Source organism: Pteropus medius, unplaced genomic scaffold (assembly GCF_902729225.1).
Source record: "Pteropus medius unplaced genomic scaffold, Ma_sr-lr_union100, whole genome shotgun sequence".
Lineage (NCBI taxonomy): Eukaryota > Metazoa > Chordata > Mammalia > Chiroptera > Pteropodidae > Pteropus > Pteropus medius.
This window is the reverse complement of record NW_024349803.1, coordinates 7176956-7197012: the sequence shown is the minus strand read 5'-3', so window position 1 is coordinate 7197012 and position 20057 is coordinate 7176956. Positions and strand designations below refer to the sequence as shown.

Genomic DNA, 20057 nt, shown 5'->3' with positions numbered 1-20057 from the left:
TAAGTGTGGGCAAGGATGTGAAACACTGGAACTCTCATATACCACGGGTGCTTGGTACACTACTTTGGAAAGGTGGAAATATCTACTAAATCTGAAAATATACATGCTCTATGTATATTCTACATTAGTTATATACCTAGAAGAAATATACATATATTTTTGCTACATATATTCACACGCACACAAAAAAACATGTACAAGAATTTTCAGAACAGCAATATATGTAATAACCAAACATTGGAAACAACTGAAATATCCCTTTACAATAGATGAACAAATAAACTCATATATTCACACAATGGAACACTATACAGCAGTGAAAATAGCCGTTAAAAAAACGAGACCACTTGGTAGCGGGATAGTAAAAGACAGCTTTGTAAAACCTTCATTAATCAGAATGTTGAATGATCCTTCTGGGAGTGCTTCTAACGCTTGGCCTTTGCTCGTTTTTTCTCCCCTGCTCAGGACTATTCTGTGCATCTTAATGGGTCAGGTGAGTTAGAGACAAATGGGAAGTCATTGTCCTGTCCTCCAGGAGCTCATTGTCCCGATACACCTTGTTAGGGCAAGGAGTGGTGTTGTCAGCCCGGAGGACCAAGGGTCAGGGAATCCAGGGCTTTGTCCTGGAGATGGCCATGCTGACATTCAGGGCATCATTGCTCCTTCTCTCCCATGGGGCAGCAGATTTAGGATAAAATGGAGGTTGGTTAGAAGTAGGTGCGCTCATTACCGGTGCCTGCTCTCTCGCAGGCACCTATGGCCCCACAGAGGCGCCCAGAGGAGGGATCTGGGCCTAGAGAGGGGAGGGAGGGCCAGAGACCAAACGGGGTGACAGTGGAGCCCTCTGGCACACTCACGGTCCACCACACCCTGGCTGACCTCCCTCCACCCGCCCAACACCCGCCCAACACCTCCTTTCCTTTCCGCCCTCTCGTTTGGCTACGCAGTGCATGGATGTCGCGCGAGGGGAAGGAAAGGACTGGCATCTAGGTTTAAAGACCCAAAACAAATATCCCCTGACAGTTTCATGTCATTTTTCTTCATTTAAAGGAGGGCGAGGTAAAGTGGTGAAGACACGTAGAGGGGCAACGAGAGACGGTCCGGTTCAGAGCCCGACAGCGGCAAGGCAAGGCAGTTCTCTCCCGCATGGGTGTAGGCTTCGGGTGGGCAGCGGATGCCCCCCAGCCCCGCAGCCCCGCGGGCCGCGCATGACATCAGAGGCTGGGGAGCGCGCAGAGCGCAGGCGCCGGCGGAAGAGCGGAGCGGGAGGGGGCCGAGCGGCGCGGCTCTGGAGAGCGCTCCTCCGCCCCGTGCGCTGTCCCTGCGCCCCGCTCCGCCCGCGCGTCTCAGGCCGCGCCGCGCCTCGGGCGTTCAGAGCGCGCCCCGCGTACCGCAGCGAGCGCCGCCCGCGGCAGCCCAGCCCAGCCTTTCTCCTCCTCCTCCTCCTCCTCCTCCTCCTCCTCCTTCTCCGCCGCCGCCGGACACGCAGCTGCAGGCCGGGGCCGGGACGCAGCTGGGGAGGCAGGGACGCGCGCAGCCAGCCCTTCCCCCTCCGGCTCCCGCACCGCCGGCCGCCTCCCCTCGCCCTCCTCCTCCTCTCCCCTTCCTGCTCCTTCGCTTCTCCTCCTCCTCCTCTCCCGGCCCCGGCTGCCAGCACCATGTCCGCAGGGGGAGATTTTGGGAACCCACTGAGAAAATTCAAGTTGGTGTTCCTGGGGGAACAGAGCGGTAAGTACCCCGTTTATTCTCTTGGCTTGGCGTCGAGTCGACCTCCCCCACCTCCCGCAAAATCATCCACCCCCTTGCTATCCCTGGCCCCGGCTCGGAAAGGCCCCTTCATGCCGGGCTAGAGGGGAGTCATGGGCATGTGGAGGTCGGGGCTGGCTCGGGCGGGGCCGGGCAGGGGAGGGGCCAAGGGTAAGGACAGAGAAGGCGCTGGGGCCAGAGGCGGGGGTGAGGGTGGGATCTGGGGTGGGGGGCTAGGCGTGCGGGTGCAGGTGCGGCCGCGGAGGGAAGGCTGGAGGGCGGCGGCTCGCTCCGCGGCGCTGGCCGAGGCGTGAAGGTGCGGGGCTCTCTGGCTCGCTCGCACTGCGGCACCGGCTGCGGGCGACCGCGCAGGTGGCTGGGCGCTGGCGGGGGTCTGGGCGAGGACGGACGCGCCTCTTTCGGGAACGCGGTGCGGCCGTCGTCTGGCCGCCCCCTACCCCAATGCACCGGAGGGGTTCCCTGCGGATCCTGCCCCCAACCATGCATAATTTCGGGCGCGTCCAGGCCCTGGGCAGACGGCCGTTGGGGGAAGACTGACACCTGTCTCTTCTGGAAGGAGCTAGTCCGGACCGTGAGGGAAGAGGGCGCCTACTTCCCCGGGCTTACGTCCCCTGGCTAGTCCCCTGGGCAAAAAAGATTCTAGACCTGCTGTCCTTCACGGGCATGTGTAGCCTCTTTGGGGCTCCGGGGTCAGGACGAAAACGAGGATTCCCCAAGGCCGGGCAGATTTGGGGGATGGTACAGGGACGCCTCTCACCTAGAGGCCGCCTCAAAGACTGGTGATGGACAGAGAAAGGACCAGATGACACGCCCTGCCTGGCTTCTCAGCATCCCTCCCCAGAGCGCGTGGGCAGCCGATTCTTCCCACCACCACCTCCCAGCTCACTGCCCTTCTTGGGGGAGGGGAGGTCATCGTGGCAGTCCGCCAGGGGCGGGGCGGGGTGGGGTGGGACAGAAACGGCTTCTCTGATGCTAGCAGCCTCCCCTGGTAAAAAGCATCCTTAAAATCCAGGTTGGTTCCAAGGTGGAAAGACCAGATTGAAGAACGTGACTCCTATGATACCTGTAGGAAGGGGTGGTTCTCAGAGCATCCTTTTAGAGGCCTCTCACCCAGGGCTGCAGAGGACCTAGCTCTGCTCAGGGAGAAGGTAGTCCCTGGGGGCAGGACTCCCAGCTCTAGCTCTACAGATCAGTTCACAGGGTTTGGTGCCTTTCTGTACAAGGAGCCAAGACACAGGCAACCTTGGAACAGTGCTACTGTGGTATTTGTACCTGTGGGTTGTGGAGATCACATGGCAGTCTCCTGTCTGCTGCTGCCCATTACCTGGAATAGATGATGCAGAGAAGTGTATCAAGGCCCTGACGTGGGGATGGGTCTTGAGGCCAGGCTGGGCATTTTAGAACTAGATCAAATCAGCCAGCCAGCCCTATGTTCTGGACTCTGCATTTCTGATCTTAATAGATTCTAGTTTTAGAGCTCACTTTTACCCGTGCCTGAAGGAATTTCAGGGGTCTTCACATCCCAGCACTCTTCTCAACGGGCCTGGAGCCCTGGGAGAGACTCTGCAGGGATCAGGCAGCCTGGAAGTTGAATGCCTAGCTATATTGCCTTGAATGGGTTTCGAGGCCTTGCTGGGCCTCAGTTTCCGTCTCTGTGAAATGGTTACTTGTGGGCAGTCCTTCTACCCCTTGTTTCCGCAGTGCCTCTCAGAGGGCCTGGACTCTGATAGGTTCTCGACAAACATTTGCCCATCCCAAATCTGAACATGCTTCAGTCACGGGCCAGGGCTTTTGGGAGGAGAATGTCTCTAGTGAGTCTGAGTGAAACTCTGGGCTCCCTCAGAATCCCTGACGAGCTGAGGCCTGCACACCCGCTTTGCTCCTAAAATCACAGAAATGAGAGCTTAGGCCTCAGAGATGGAGCTTCACCTCCTCAGCATGTTTAGATGAGAAGTCTGAGCCCCAGAGATGGGGAGGGCTTGCCCAGAGTCTCATTGTGAGTTGTTAACACTTCTGGGGCTGGAACTCACATCTCCTGTTCCTAACATGTCAATGGGAAATAAGATGACCTTGAATTGGGGAAGTCTAGATTTGGGGAGCCTTCCTGAGAGGGGGTGAAGGTTGCCACTATCTGGCTAGGGTTGGGGCTGGGTTGGGCGACCTGGTGGGAATTCTGGGCTAGTTGGTTGGGAGCAGGGTTTGTGGGTACTTGGAACATGGACATTAGGGATAAAAGGCTCTGCCATCAGTGAGATTGGCTATTGGCCACTCTGGTCCTTCCTGGCAGGGAATCATAGGCCTTGAAAAGCCTCCTCCCGCTTGGATGTGTCATCAGTGGGTTGTTTACCTTAGATTTTACAGAGCTTTCAGAGTCCCTGAGTTTGGTAAGGGATTTGTGCCTCTCTGAGTCAGCTGGGACAGGGGAATTGCCACTGCAGCCACTGCTTCCATCTTGCCTGCACGTAATTTTGCATGTGTTGGTCCTTTTGTGCAAGCATCCTGTGCAGCCTCTGTGGTGGTGGGAGCCCCTGAGGTCTGGCCATCATTCCCACCCTGGCACTCCCTCCCTTGTGACCTTGAGCCAGCTGAGTTCAGTGGAGCCTTCTAGAGCAGCTGGGCATACCTGTATGAGCTGAGTCTACTGGAAAGGGGCCAGGGAAGGGGGCTGGAAGGATGTGGCCTTCTCTTGTTTCCTGTGCCTGACCAGTGAGTGGGTGAGTACCCAGCCTAGAGCCCAATGATGAGGAGAAGCATCAGGCCTTCAGAGATGCCAGGGGCCTGGTTTGAGTGGGAAGCTCCTGAGCCACTCTGGAGAGAAGACCTGCAGCCATGAGAGAGCACCCCCTCCTGGCAGCAGAATGACTGCTGTCCCCAGGGCCAAATGATACAGGCCAGCTGACAATGTCAACCTGGCAGTGAGTAGGATTGTGGAGGGTGCTGTGGACCTAGGGTGAGGGGTTTTCTTGCAATAGGAAGGCTGTGCTCTCCTGTTGGTGCTCAGATGGCTCTCTGGGCCTGCTGGTCATGCCATGTACTGATGGCAGTGATAGAGGACAGAGGGGCTGATGCACACCAGTTCCGACTAGGGCGCTTGGCATCCAAAGGAGACAGGCTCTGTCAGGTGTCTGTAGAAGGAGAGCAGGCCTGCAGGACACACGTCTTCCTCGTAAATTCTAATGGCATTCTCGGGCGCCGGGCACATCTCTGTGTGTGTAGTGAGGAGGAGGGATGTGGATGTATCTGCTGCACTCTGGCCTCTTCTGATCTTCCTTCCCTGAGACTCCTCCAGCTAAAGCCGGAAGATTGATGGACATGACAAATTTAGGCTGCTTTTCCAGGCTAAAGCCAGCAGGCCAGCTTCCTCTGACCAGATACCTCCCGGTCCTGCCCCCTGGCAGTCATGCTGCTACAGGTGTCATCCACCTCGAGCACAATGTGAATAGTGTCCCTGGAGTTGTGCAACACAGTGACCCCGTGTGCAGCTGCCACTTGGTCCTTTAGTCATTTGTTCACCCACCCCTCTCTCCCCCCGCCACTTCGCTCTGTCTCGCTTCTTCCTTCCATCATCCGTTTATTTATTTAATCAGATCTTTGAGTGTATCCATGCCTCATGGAACTTATGGTCCACTGGGGAATACAGACATTTGTGGATATAATTACAGTAAAGGTCTGTGAGAGCCATAACAGCTACTCTAGAAGCACATAGCAGAGGCAAAGATGCTTCTATAGACAACCAGCTCCATTGGGCCGAGTGCAAGGAGTAGGTCCTCCAAGGGCCCCGCCCTCTCCAGGAAGCTTTGTCTGTTCTTCTGGTCTGGAGAAAAAGTGTGTGGGGTAGAAGGGTAGGAGGACAAGGGCGACTCTCCAGTGTCTGGCTTGCAGGCACTGAGAAGGAGCTTTCCACCCACTTTCTTCCTATTCTTCCCCGTTAAGGAGCATTCAGTGGCCTCCCACTGCCTGGAGGACTCACCCTGGGCCACCCATGGCCTGACCTCCCCAGCCTGATCTCCCACCACCCACGACCACACAGGGAGCCCTTCTCTGCCTCAGTAGTTGTGCCTGAAGCCCATCCCAGTTTTCTCCTCCTCACCAACTCCCAGACTAGCTGCCCCACTGTGCGTGACACACCTGGGCACGCACCATGTTTCTTTTTACTGAGCATTTTTAAAAAGCAGTTAATCACATGCTACACTATGACCTCTCTGTTGTTTCGATTACTCAATAAACATTTAACTCATAGAATGTTTATTAACTCTTCTTCAAAGTACAAAAGCCCTAACTGAATTTTAAGCCCCTTAAAGGCGAATTTCAGCTCCTTAAGAGGACTAGGGCTTAGTCATCTTTCCTCCTCCCCATCGTCAGGAGTTCTGTGCTTATTAATTATTTCAGTTTGAAAATGATATGATTATCTTCACTGTGCGAGATTTGCTGATGGCCCATCAATAGATTAAAAGCGAAGGGAGTCAAGGCGGCTTTGGAATGGGATTCTTCATCCTGACTCCTGCTGCTTTCTCAAGCCAGAGGATTTTTACCAGCAACTCTTAAGACTCTGTCTCAGATGACTGGATCATTTAGCCTTGGTCATGCCGGACTCACAGTTCATCTCACAGAACCTGAATTTCTCAGGACACCCCTATCCCCACTACCATCTCTGAAGACCTACAAGAAAACAGTAAGGCCACCAGAGGTGGGAAGGAAGGGACACACCCAAACCTGATGCTGTCACAGGTCTGGGGTAAATCACCAAGCTGCCACACAACTCAGCTTCTTAGCCTTGCTTTCTCTCCTTCCAGTTTCTCTCCCGTCCTTAGTGTCTGGAATAAGAGAGGGAACCTTCGATATTGGGTTCAAACACAGAACCTTTACTTCTTGGTTTTAAAGAGGTGTGTGTTCGGTGAGAGTTAGATGGACACCAAGATGAGAATTAGCCTGTACGTGATATAAGAGAAAAGTGGCACCCTCGATGCTGATGACAGAGACAAGGGAACTAACTAGAAGAGAAAAAAGAAATGGTTAGACTATGTTCTGATTGTACAGATGTAATAATAATTACCATCTTTTGCATAATCTGATTATCGTTATCATTTGCAGCCACCAAATATGATGAACCCTATTAAAATATAACAAATAATCTCATTGTCCTTTTTGTTACTTACTACATCCCTAAAATCAGCCCATGAATATTTATCCTTATAGATATTACCCCGGCACTGCAGACTCATCCAGGGCAGGTCTGCGGGGGTGTCCCATCCAGCCTGCATGGCGTCCCTGATCTCCCTTTCCTGTGTCTTCCAGTGCTGCCGAATGAATGAACCACTGGATGTGCATGGCTTTTGGTCTCAATGCATAAATAATTTAGAAAAATTGTTGGATAGAACTGTTGAGGTAGGTGAGAAAGGCTGGGTAGGGCAGCAAAATTCATTAAAAACCAGGGTGGACTACAGACAGACTGTGCTGGGCATGTTCTCCACTGTCCGTCTGTTATCTTTTTCCATTTCTCACCACAGAGAAGAGAAAATGGGAGAGGTTGCCAGGAAGAGTACCAGACACACCCTGATATATGGATAGATTTTGTTAGAGCTCAGAAGACAGGCTGCGGGGAAATGGTGGGGCCCCTGGCAGGGCCTGGGGACTGAAAGCTTGAGGGGACTGAGACGATAGGCCAGTCTGTGCCTCCTGGATCAGGGAAGGAAAGGATGGAGACTCAGAGCTCCTAAGGACTCCTAAAAGAGGTTCTTTCCTGTATCTTGGGGCTTGAAATTTCTAATTCCCTTTATTAGTTTCATAACTTTTGCCCTAAACTGAGTGAAATCTTTTTAAGAATAAATGTTCACTGCTATGAATATTTAATCAATTTAATAAAGTGATTTATTTTTAGTAGAAAAGCATATTTATCCTGGTCTCTTGGTAACCAAGGGCAGTGGGAGCCCAGGTGACACAACCACATGTCCTGGGACAGACACCACCTGTTCCCAGATAGTGACATACCCAAGGGACAGGCTGGGGTCCAAGAGAAAGCAGATGATACCTTGCTTCTATGGGCAGAAGAGAGCCTTTAAAGCAAAGGTTACTTCCAGGAGGTGCATCGAGAGAATGGCAGCCAGGAACCCCAGCAGGTGCCTAGACAGTGGGTGGGAGAGTTGTTTGACTTCAGTGCTGGAGACCACGGCTTTCTTCTGGGGCCTGGACAGTCAGTGATAGGGCATGTTGCCTTCGTGGGGTTTCCCCAGAGAAAGGGGCTTCTAAAATTGGGGTAACCGTCTCACCCAGCTTCCCCTATAGCTGGAGATGAGGTGAGGGTGAGTCACAAAGGCTGGCTCTGCCGTGAGCTGGCACTTTATTCTGAAGGAAATAGGGAACCGGAGGAGGATCCTCAGCTGGGGCGTGGCTGAGTCACATCTACACCTAGGACACATTGTCATTCCAGGGCCTTAGAAGGTGGGTGGATGGAGAGGGGTCCAAACTGAGTCTGTCCTTCCAGACAAAATGGATTCCTGGGTTTCCATGTCCTTCCTCCAGTTAACCTCAGATGGCATTTAGGATCACCCACTATGCCCGAGGTTCTGTACAGGGCACTCTGCCATAGATGTGGGATTCACCCCATTTTGCAGGTCAGGAGGCAGAGGATCAGTGAGAGCTGGTCATGCCCAAGGGCTCACTGCTAGTGTGGCAGGATTGGAATTTGAACCCAGGTCACTGTGAGAAACTGATTTGTTGGGCCTCATGCCTCTAAGACAGGCCCAGGCCAGGGAGTAGCGAGGGTGAGACAGAAGGCCACTGAGGCGTTATGGACGTGAGGTCTGTTATAAATGCCTCTCAGGGATTGTGTGCCAAACTCTTTGCTGAGGAGTCAGTGATCCCAGCATGGGGGTGTCAGGAAGAGGCCTTTGATTCCCCTAGGCTGGTGAGGGATGCCAAGGCCCAAAGCAGGGAGGAGGGCAGGAGAGCTCTAGGAAGGAAGCTGGGTTTCTTGACCTGCAACATGGGGCACATCTGTGGCAGGGTGCCCCATGTGGAGCCTCAGGTATAGTGGGTATCCCTAAATGCCATCTGAGGTTAACTGGAGGAAGGACACGGGAACCCAGGAACCCATTTTCTCAGGAAGGACAGACTCAGTCTGGACCCCTCACCACCCATCCTCTTTCTAAGGCTATAGAATGATGATTCTTCCTAGGCGTAGATGTGACCGAGCCACACCTCAGCTGAGGAGGGCAGGAGTCTGATGGATCTGGAATGGTGGATTGATTGGCAGGCACGTCATCCTTATACAGAATGAACTGCTCATTTATGGGTGATTTGAAGGATGTTGGTAGAGAGTATGGGACAGCTAACGCCTTCCCAAGTCAGCCTTTGGCCCACTGCATAGAGGAGAGACTACCTTGCAGGTTTTAGCTGAGAACTAAATACTAAGAAGGGAAGAACCACTCAAACTAAGTAGCTGACTCCCACCTGCTCTGGGGTAACCCTCCCCCTGGCTTCATCCTCTCTGTAGGCCTGGAGCTATCAGACCTGAGACACTGATTCTGTCCCAGGTCAGTCACCAGTCAGCTGTATGTTTGATAAGTCCCATCCCATCTCTGGCTTTCTCGATGTGTCCCCAGAGGCTATTGGACCAGGCAAATGCTACAGCCAATATAGCTCTAACTCTGGTGCTATAATTCAGTGCCAGCTCAGAATACAATGTCAAGTCAATAATACTTCCAGCGTAGAGATGGCACTGCTGGCCAGAGTGGTTAGAGGGGCTGCAGGGATGAGGGTGTGGAATCAGGGAGTCTACCAGCTGTTTCCACTAGAACTTCCTCAAGCAGGCCCCAGTGCACAGCCCTCTCCAGCCTGCTACCTCTTCTCCTGAGAGGCATTCTTGGCCCACCTCCCTGGGCTCACTCCTCCCTTATGTGCCCCCAGGGCACTCTGGCTAATCAGTCTGATGATGTGTTTGGCTCAGGTTGCCAAGCAACAGGGATGGGGCTCTCCTGCCCTTCCTGCTGGCAGACATTTATTCTATACGGAAAGGACCTGTGATGAGGACAACAGAGCAGGTGACAGCTCCCAGGCACTCCTGCTCTAAGACAGTTCCTTCTGCAGCCAGGTGGTGGGTGGTAAACAGGGAGGGCTGAGAAAGGGCCAGCACCAGGAGGGGTATGCAGTGTCCCCACCAAACCATGCAGGTTTGCTGACCTGGCCCCAGTTCCTTCTCCAACCCCATTTCTTACCCCGTCCTCCAGAGCCCTGGCTCCCACCCCAGCCCCACCCCTCACTGTCTAGATGGTGTTGGGGTACAACAGGACCACCCTGTGCTCATTTTCCTCACCAGACAATAGGGTGATCATTACCTTGTTGAGGTTTTGCAAAGATCGAATACATCAGTACATGGTACATGGTAAATGCTCAGGTGATAGGTAATTTTGTTAATGAAATAGTGACAGCAATCCCCCCCTTTGTAGATGTATGAGGGGAAAATAGGTAGGTGTGTGAGGTTTTGAGAATCACTGATCAGTCATCTTTGTGTAGTGAGCTGCAGGATGCACATCTGTGATCTGGCAGGTAGAGCTGCATATCCCATTTTGTAGGTGAAGAATGTGAGGTGAAGGCTTTTACACAGAGTGCAAGACCCAGAGCAGTTACTGCTGAGCTGTGGGAAGAGCACCAAGGTCTCTTAACTCCCTGGTCCACATGTCTCCCCCCACCCCATCCCAGCAGGAAGTGGGACAGACATCCTGCCCCACTTGATGGGGCTCCTACAGCTGCACATTCCCACAGCTCTTACTTTACCAACAAGCGCAACTACAGGGGCAGGGGCTTTGCAGTACTGTGGTTAGAACAGTGCTTGGTGAGGTAAGCAGGTAACAGGTCTCGGCCAGTGTGAATATGAAGTACCCAAGCGAGGCTGTGGGTGTGGTCTGCTGGGGTTGTCAGGGAAGGCTTCCCAGAGGCAGTCGTGCACAGCCATCAGGAATTCACTGGCAGGCAAGGGGGGCATCGTGCGCAGAGGGCCAGGCTGTGTCAAGGCCGAGGGCCTTGAAGGACTTGGGGCTTCTTGGGAATTGGGCGTGGTGCAAGGTGGCTGGCCTAGGTGCAGGGAGCCTGGGAGGAGGAGGCAAACCTGGGGAAGTGGGCGGAGTCAGGCCTCTGTTCCACATACAGGACTCTGGGTCTTCCCTGAAGACAGTGGGGACCTACTAGGGGTTTTAACCAAGCAAGGACGCAGTCATGGATTACAAGACAAAGGTGAGGTACAGCCCGGTTGGAGGCAGGAGACCCAGGCAGCCTAACCAGGCAAGTCTGGGAACATTCCAAGGATAAAAGTTAGAGGAGGGCTTATGAGAGGTGTAAGTCTAAGCCTCCTTCTGGCTCTGAAGTTCAGCCCTGCTGGGGCTGCATTTTTTTTTTTTTTTTCTTTTTTATGCCTACAGCACCTGGTCTTCCTAGATGGTCTCCCATCCAAGTACTAACGAGGCCTGACCCTGCTTAGCTTCTGAGATTAGACATCGGGCTTGTTCAGGGTGGTGGACCATGAACCATGGCTCTGCTGGGGCATGAACCCAGGACCTTCTGCGTGTAAAGCAGACATTCTTACTGCTACACTATGGAAACACATGCGGCTGCATATTTTCTTGATTCTTTCTCTGTAGAATGAGGACTCGGGAACAATGAAAGGTTGTAGGGGAGGGGCTTTTGTCTTTCTCTGCAAAGCCGCCCCATCCTTAGATATTCCAGAATTGTCCACCTCAAGCTCCTCTGTCCTTCCTGCCTCCACAATGCCCTGAGTCCCCTGACTGCTCCTATCCTGCCAAGGGGGTACTGCACGACCTCTGGCCACCCTTCCAGACTCTTCGCCTTTGTCACCTGCTCAGGGCAGTATGTACCACCTGGCAAGAAGCTGGTTATTAGGTAGGTGAGCTCCCAGCCCCCTAGACACTGGTTCTGTGAGCTCCCTCTGACTCCTGGTCATTGGGTGTGTGAGTTCCCCTGGCCCTTTGTGCAGCTTCCTATCACTTCCTCCCTTGATGGGCTCCTCTTCCAGGGGACACTTGACTCAATTCCTTTGCTTTCTCCCATGGATTCCCTTGCTCTTCTCTTCTGGCTTCCAATTCCCCCAACAAGCTCAGGAGCTCCTGAAGACTTGAGGGAGAGGTGTGAGCCCCTCTCTCTGCCTTGGAGACAGAAACTCAGTCTTTAGCTGGCTGCACAAAAAGCGAAGGGCAAGAGCCAGGGAGCTGGAGTGAAGGCAGAGGCTGCCATCATGAACTCAGCCCTAGTCCGGAACAGGCAGCCTGTTCAGGTCAGTTAGTGCAGTCCTCTCTGTGGGCCAGCTCATAGTCTCTTCTCAAGGCCTGAAACCCTACCCTCCCGAGCCCTGGTGACCTCTGCTCCCTGTCCCTCGTGTCTTCTGTTCAGGCGGTGCCCATGGAGGTTACTGAGCACCACTACGCCTTTGCCAGTGTAGCTGGTGGGTGGAGAATATCCTAATTATGCATCATCAGTGATCACACCATGTTTCAATCACCACCCATGACCCCTCTGAGCAGGGCTAGATTTATTGTCTATGAGGTCAGGTCTGTCCTCTTGGCTCATTGCTCAGCAGAGGTGTCTCCCCTGCCAGGAGTTGCTGCCTCGAGAAAAACTGGCCTGGAAGCTGACCACAAGCAGCTAAATTCGGCTTTGACCTGTTTTAGTCCTCTCTGGTCCCCTATTGTCCCCGCCACTGGGGCAGAGACAGGACCAAGAGATCCATCCCTGGTTCAGGACAGGAGAGCAGCGACTATGGCCTCTGCACCAGAGACAGGTCTCTCTGGGGGCGGTGCATTAATTCAGAGAGAGGTAGAGAAAATGTTCTGTTCTGACCCTATTGCTGAGCAGAGAATAAACACCGCACAGACTGAAGAGGGTAAAGTGATGCATTTAGAAAATGTTTCTTGTTGATTTTCCCATCCAGTGAAGGGAGAGGGCTAGGAAAGAAGAATGGGAGGAAGAGAGAGACAGCAGGGAAGTGCTCCCACCAGACACAGACAGACCTAGGCGAGCCACAGAGACAGGGCTTGTTGGCTGTGCACTGGGGCCTTGGAAAAGCCAAGGGTGGTTTGCAGCTTTCGGCGGTGGTGCTGTCCATCCCAGAGTTCTGACCAGATAGAATTAAAGGTTAGAGTTTCCTGTGGAGAAATTAATGTGTATTGGGGCACAGAAGTGATGGGACCAATTGTGTATTCCTGTGGAGGACGAGGTGAGGAGTGGGGCTGCTGCTCGACGGAGGCTGACAACCACCAGCCAGGCAGAGCGGGAGGAGTGGAGAGAGGGCTCTTACCTTGTTCTGGCGCTCAAGGGAGAACATTCGTCAGCTCCAGTGCCCCGGTGCTGCCAACACTGGGCTTTGGTGAGCAGACTGAGCTTTGTCTTTCCCTCCCGAGGCTGGCTGGCTGGCTCTGCCCGCCGGGACCCTGCCGTTCCCAGGCTGGGTTGCTGTGAGCAGGAGCTAGTCTTGGCACCAGGACATCTTGGTTGAGTTCTGCTCTTTTCTGAGTGGAGAGCACCTCCAAGAAGGGTTTCTTTTTAGGGAGAAAAACGCTGCTCCCAAATTAGCCACTTATTTTTAGGATATTAACAGATTCTACTTGTGGCACCAAGATCCAGAAATTCTCCCCTGATTCTAATTCAATAAGTCCCACCCTCCACTTTTCCACATCCAGCCAAAACACTGCAGGCTTCTGCCCAGATGGGAATGTGAAATGCAGGCCTGAAAAGGTGCCCAGCTAGCCCCTCACCCCCACCCTGGCTCTCTCCCACCTATATCAGAAGAGGGCAGAACCCTAGATGTTGAGCCAGAAGAACCCCTCTCCTGCCCTCCATCATGCAGCAGAAGGGCCACACTAAGCTGGGGTTCTGGTCTGGACAGCAGTGTTGGCTTGTCCACCCACCTCAGCACCTCAGCTTGGGGGAGGGCTGGATATGACATGAGAGAACTGGGCAGAGCAGTGTGCAAAAATACACAGTGACGTAGACACAACAGGGGTCCAGCCTCTGCGCACCCACAGCCTCCATCCAGGCCAGCTGGTGACTTCAGTCTTAAGGCAGAGAGACCTGTGAGGTTCTACTGCAGGTGACCCCCATAGGAGAGGAGGTGGAGGCTGAGTGAAGAGTAGAGGCAGCATCTCTTAGGAACCTGTGAATGGGAGATGGTATAGTGGACATGACCTGAAGTGACCCCACATAAGTCACAAGCTTGTATGAAGGTCCCCTCCCCTTGAATGAAGATGGAACCTGAGATTTGCTTCTAGCTAATATGGTATAGCAAAGGTGATGATGGGCTGTCCCTCCTGTGATTGTCTGTTCAGAGGACTCCTCTCGCTGGCCTTGAAGATGTGAGCTGCCATGTTATGAGAGGGGCTACAAAGAAGTCATGTGTCAAGGAACTGTGGATGACCTCTAGGAAATTAAGAGCAGCCCATGGCCAACAGCTCCCAAGAAAATAGGGACCTCAGTCCTCCAGCCACAAGGAACTGAATTCTATCAGCAACTACAGGAGCTTGAAAGAGCACCCCAAAGAAACATAGACCAGCTGATACCATGATTGTAGCTTTGTGAGACCCTGAGCAGAGGACTCAGATAAGCCTTGCCTAGAGTCCTGCCCCATAGAAACTGTGAGATAATCATGTATGTTGTTGTAAGGTACCAAATCTGTGGTGTTTGTTACACAGCAACAAATAACTAACACAGATGGGGTGAAGATTTTTTGAGGGAGGAGATGTCTTAGAGATGCCCTTATTTTGCAGACAAAGAGTTGGCTCATCCAGGAAGGGCTGTGACCTACCCCTGGTTAAGCAGCTGGCGAGGGCCATCTGGGAGCTGGGCCTTGGTTCTCATTCTGCTACTGTTCTCTCTTTATGTGGCCTTGAGCAAACCTTCCTGCTGCCTGTGCCTCTGATTTTTCCCATCACATGCAGGGCTACATCAGACATTCTCCAGGTGCCTTCTTGCCATGACTTAGTGTTCTGAGGCCGCTGTGATCTGTGATCTTTCTAGAAGCCACCTTTTGCACCTTCTTGTGGTTTACTGCTCCTTGGCACCTCCCATGTTGTGTGTTTCCACTGGGGCTTCAGGAGGCAGCATCTTCCTGTCCTGGGCACACTTGGGTAAACTTTATGGGCTCAAAAACCTCTGAGGTAAAGCTCTTGGCTCTATACCAGGAGAGAGACTGGCTGGCCATGACCCTGGTGCTCTGTGACCCTGGGCGAGTGGCCCCTCTTCTCTGCCCTCGCATCTCAACTCAGTGACAGACTTGGGCAAGCTCAGCTCCAGAGTTCTTGATGGCTCATGCCATCTGTGATGCTGCTTTTGAGAAGGCTCCTTAGGGACTTGGAGCTTATGGGATGGGGACAGGTGAACCTGACAACCACCTTCTTGTCCTGGTTACCCAGGCATCTGAGACCTGGGTATCGACTCCATTCTCCTTGCTCCCTTCTCCCAGCTTGGCCATCTGGCCACCCCAGTGCCTGACCAGCAGTCATTCATGATCCAATAGGAGTGGAGACATAATGTCATCTCTGTCTATTGGGTGGTCCTGTGTCCATTCCCAGGGTTCCTGAGATCTAGAGTGCCTTCTCCACCCCCAGAAGCAATGGCTCTCACCTCTAAACTTCACCTGGAAGGCTGTTCCTCTTCCCTGAGTGAATCCTGAGCAGGTGACTTTGAGTCTGTCCTGAGGGCTGGAGGAGGCTTCTGTTAACTGCACGGGGAAGTCTGCACATCCATTCTTCTCTCCCCAGCTGGCTCTGGAGGTGCAGGGGGCTGGGATTGCTCCCGTTTATTCTTTATCAAAGCAGCAAGGTGAACAGCAGTGAGCAGGCTATGTGAGGACAGGGAGAGAAGCTGGGCCAGCACAAGCGCCAGGAACAGCTCCCCAGGCTCATGGAGACCTCAGAGTCAGCACAGGAGTTGCTGTCCATAGCTGTCCAGCCCAAGAGTTTCTCTGAAAGGGGGTGGGCATTCCGTAGAAGCCTACACTCTACTCTGGAGGCCACCTCCCACCTGCCTGAGTGAGCTTGGTCTCACAGCCAGGCCACAGCTGTGCCCCGTGGATGAGAGCTATGGGTCCATTGTCACAAAGCCCCTCTGACTGGGACTCAACTGACAATCTAGGAAACATAAACCTTGCCTTTCGAGTTCTCTCTATCCATTCTCACTGCCCTACTCATCTCTCCTTGTAAGTGAGGCTTTTAACATCAACACCACCAGCAATTTGCCTTGGCAAGAAAAGGATAAACATGAGAAAATATATTACTTTGCCAAACTCTATGCTGTGGATGGGCCAAGAGTTCCTATCAGTTAAACAAACTACCAAATTGCATTAACACTAGCCTTGTCAAAAGATCAGCTGGCAGTGAGAATTTAGCACATGCTTCCTCCTTCTCTCAAACAGACATATACTCACTATGAATTAATTCTTCACGGCATCCATACAGCCACTCAGACACATGGACATGATTGGCATGTGTAGGGCCTGGCTGGAGTTGGACTGAACCCCAAACCAATTGAAATGAACTGCATTCTGCCTACCCTAGGAAAGCCAGGCCAAAGGGTAACGGTGTGTACTGTGAGAGGGTAGAGGGTGGCTAGCAGTCAAAGCTAGCGGGTGCTAGTGATGGTGATGGCGATGCTGTGGGACCTAGAGGGGAGACCCTGTACCTCTTTGAAGCTGATAGGAGTGTTTGATATGAGACTCAGTGAGAAGAGAGGGTCCACACAGTGGGTGGGCTCACTGGTTGGGAGGAGCTATGCAGCCCACACAGACTGGCCAGATCTCAGGTGGTTTTCAAGAAGCCCTGAAGATGTCATCTTTGCAAGGTTCTCAGTTTCACAACTAAGACACCAGGGGAACTAAAGGGTTCCCATATACCAAGTCTTTTGATGCCTGCTTTATTGAGAGAGAGAGAGGGAGAGGGAGAATTTGCATGCATTTCAGTGCACGTGCCCACATGGTGGTTACACATGAGTTCTGCAATTATGCGTATGTTAGGCCATTTGATGTTATCCCACAACACACTGGTGTTTCGATCATTTATTCTTTTTTTCTGTTTATTTCATTTTAGATATCACTATGTCTTCAAATTCACTGATACTTTCTTCTGCTTTGTCTAATCTACTGCGAATCCTATCCAATGTGTTTTTCATCTCACACATTGTAGTTTTTACCTCGATGTAAAAACTCTGTTGTTTGGTTTGTGTCCTTTTTAACACTTTCTACATCTCTATATAACTTTCTGAACATACAAAATGCAGTTATAACTGTTTCTTAATGATTTTGTCTGCTAATTCTAACATCTGTGTCAGTTTGGGGTTGGTTTCAATTGATTGTGTTTTTCTCCTCATTAGGGGTATATTTGATTGCTTCTTTGCATGCCTGATAATTTTCTTATTGGATGCTAGACAGTGTGACTTTTGCCATGTTGTATACCGTGTCATTTTTGTATACCTACAAATATTCTTAAGATTTGTTAACTGGGATCAGAGCGTTGCTCAGTCTGGGGCTAATTATTACTCACTATTGATGCACAGCCCTTTTGAGTCATTTTCGCAATGTCTTGAGGTTGATGAGGCTCTCTACTCTGGAAAGAGGCGGAAACGTGGGACCAGGCACTGTCCCAAGCCCCGCGTGGATGCCAGGCGCTGTTTCCTTTAATCCATTTGGGTGGTTCTTTCCCCAGTCTCCAGCAGTTTCCTTACCCACATTTACTGATCAGTCCTCAGCTGAAGACTTGACAGACACTCTTTGCAGACCTCCGGACTTCCTTCTTTGGGCATCTCCCTCCTCTCCGGTACTCTCTCTGGTGAACTCTAGCTGCCTCGTTTACTCCAGACTCTCAGTTCTCTTTATTCACCTTAGGGTCCACCCGGCTCCCCTTTCCTATGCTGTGGCCTGAAAGTTTCTCGAGGCAATAATTTGGGGGCAGTTGTGTGGCTTACCTCATTTGTTTCATGCTTCTCAGGGTTCACTGTCTTTCAGTGCCTGATGTTAGTGTCTTGAAAATCATATATTTTGTCTGTGTTTTGGTTCTTTCAGGTGAGAGAGTTAATCTGTTCCCTATTCCTCCTTGATCAGAAGCTGAAGTCTTGGGCCCTTGGTTTTCCATTTAATCGTTTATTTGTCAGGGACACCACCAGTCTGGGCCCATGGGTGAGAACATTGATTTGGGTAGGAGGGAGTCGTCTGGTCTGGCTAGCATCCTTGATTTTCACCAGTGACGTTCATCTAGTTGATTATATAAACATGTAAATTTGCCCTTTAAGTGGCCACATGATTTCTGCAATCCAAATTCTTTTCAAGAACTTTCTGTTCTTCAACTCATAAAAAGCTCAACAGCTAGTTTGGTATTATCTCATGAGTATTGTGAATCTTACAGTTGGTCATGTATTTTTTTTTTTTTTTAATTTTTTGCTTTGACGGCCATGGACATCAGATAATTTCTTAGTCTGACTTCAATGACTTGAGTAAGATCTTACAAGGTATATTTCTGTAAATAAACTTTTTGTTCCAGCCTTCTCTTTTTGGCTTACCTCTCCTTTGTTTCATCTCTCTCTCTCTCTCTCTCTCTAAACTCTTAGTTGCAGACAAGAGAGATCTATTCTCGTTATCCCGCTGATTTGTGCAGACAATGGAAATATGAGAGTAATGATTGGGGAGGGTCTGCTCTAGACTAGGGGAGAAAAGGAAATCTCAGGTCAGGTGTAGACTCTCTTAGATGCTCCTGGTATGTGCTGGGTATGGATGATTTGCAGTGGAGAAGAAGAGAAGAAAAGCAAAGATGAGAGTACTTCACCAGGCAGAAGGAGACATGACCAAGCTTGCTCTGTGGCAGCCAGTGTTGCTAGTGTAGCCACTTGAGAGGCAGGGGCCTCTCCCAGCCCAGCCCAGCCCCATGAGCCCTTTTCCTTGGAACTTACCTTGTTCTGCTAAAGGTAGAACCTCTGGGGAAAGAAGCAGGAGGTGGGCCAGGACATTAGTGCAGGGAGACTGAGGCTGAACCTCCCGGGTCCCAGCCCCTGTCACCATGTGGAGCCCTAGCAAGCTGTCATGTCTTGGGCATCCTCAGGGCTGAGTTAAGGTGTTCAAGGAGGAATGAATGGAGTGGAGGACCAACCATCCTGGGAGTACCCCGTGGGCTCGCAGATGCTAGGAAAACTCCCCACCTGGCATTGTAGCTTTCCTGGGTCACAAGGGACCTTTACTTTATTTTGCCTTTCCTTTTCCTGTCCCCATCCTTTCTACATGGTTGAAGCATGGACTCTTATGCTGATGGGATTCTTTAGGATGCACTCATCCTGTTCCTTTGTACTCTGATGGAAAGCTGAGACCCTAGGCAAGAGCTGTGATAGGTCCAAGGTCCACAGCCGGCCAGGAGCACATATGAGGCCAGACCTCCCTCCTGAACCCCAGGCTTCCTTTCTTCCAGCAGGCAGGGGGATTGATCAGGGGTAGCGAATGACACCTCACAGCCTTGACTCAGGACAAGTTTTCCTCAGTCACTAGGCTTGGACAGAGGAGCCAGAGCGGGTGGAGGACAACGGGGATGGTCAGCAATAGGTTAGCCTCTCAGCTGGAGCAAGAGAAAGGGCCTGGGCCAGACCAGCCCACCACTGTCCTGCCGACCCCTCCCGCTCCTTCCCCCACCCCAGTCTCCTCTGTTCCGTCTTCCTTGAGTCCCTTGGTGAGGCCCAGGTGGCTGAGCTTCCTCTGGCAGAGGGAAATAAGACACTTAATTAAAGTGTCCAATGAAGAGCTTTGCATATTTCTTAATTACCATCTGAGTCTTTTGGGGAATAGTTTGAAATGGGATTTTTCGTGTGTTTCCTCATTTAGCCTATGATGAGCCAGTTGGCCCCTCAGGGCTCAGGTAGGAGCTGGCAGAGGCCTGGTCTGGGGCCGCCTGTCTGAGTACTGGTTGGCAGGGTGGGTGTGGAGCAGGGAGCCTGGTCCCCAGCCCCCCAGGCTGTCCACCTTGCAGGGAGGATGGGGCTGGATTTTTAGTTTTATGAAAATGGAACAAGAGAAAACAAGAATCAGACAGATGTAGCTGGCGTCCCCACCTGTTCTTGGTACCACAAGGCCTGGGGCCCATGCACCCCATGGTTAGGCCAGTAATGGGGGACTTCGTGGGCAAGGGTTTTGAGGTACGTGGTGGAGTCCTCTCTCGAGGCCCCTAAGGAACAGGAACACCGGGCCAGGATGGTTGGCCTGCTTCCCAGCTGCAGGGCACAGACTGAGCCCCTTGGCCAGCCGGCCCGTTCCAGCACTCACA

The 20057-nt window shown here is 52.1% G+C and overlaps 1 protein-coding gene across 1 annotated transcript in view; it reads left to right on the top strand.

Moving 5' to 3' along the window:
• The first annotated feature begins 1256 nt into the window (after nucleotides 1-1256).
• RAB6B (RAB6B, member RAS oncogene family) overlaps nucleotides 1257-20057 on the top strand; it is a 58535-nt gene continuing 39734 nt past the window's right edge. Inside the window, exon 1 of the mRNA XM_039837177.1 lies at nucleotides 1257-1728. Within this exon, the coding sequence (XP_039693111.1) occupies nucleotides 1659-1728 (70 nt within the window). The 5' untranslated portion in view covers nucleotides 1257-1658. The remainder of the gene's footprint in view (nucleotides 1729-20057) is intronic.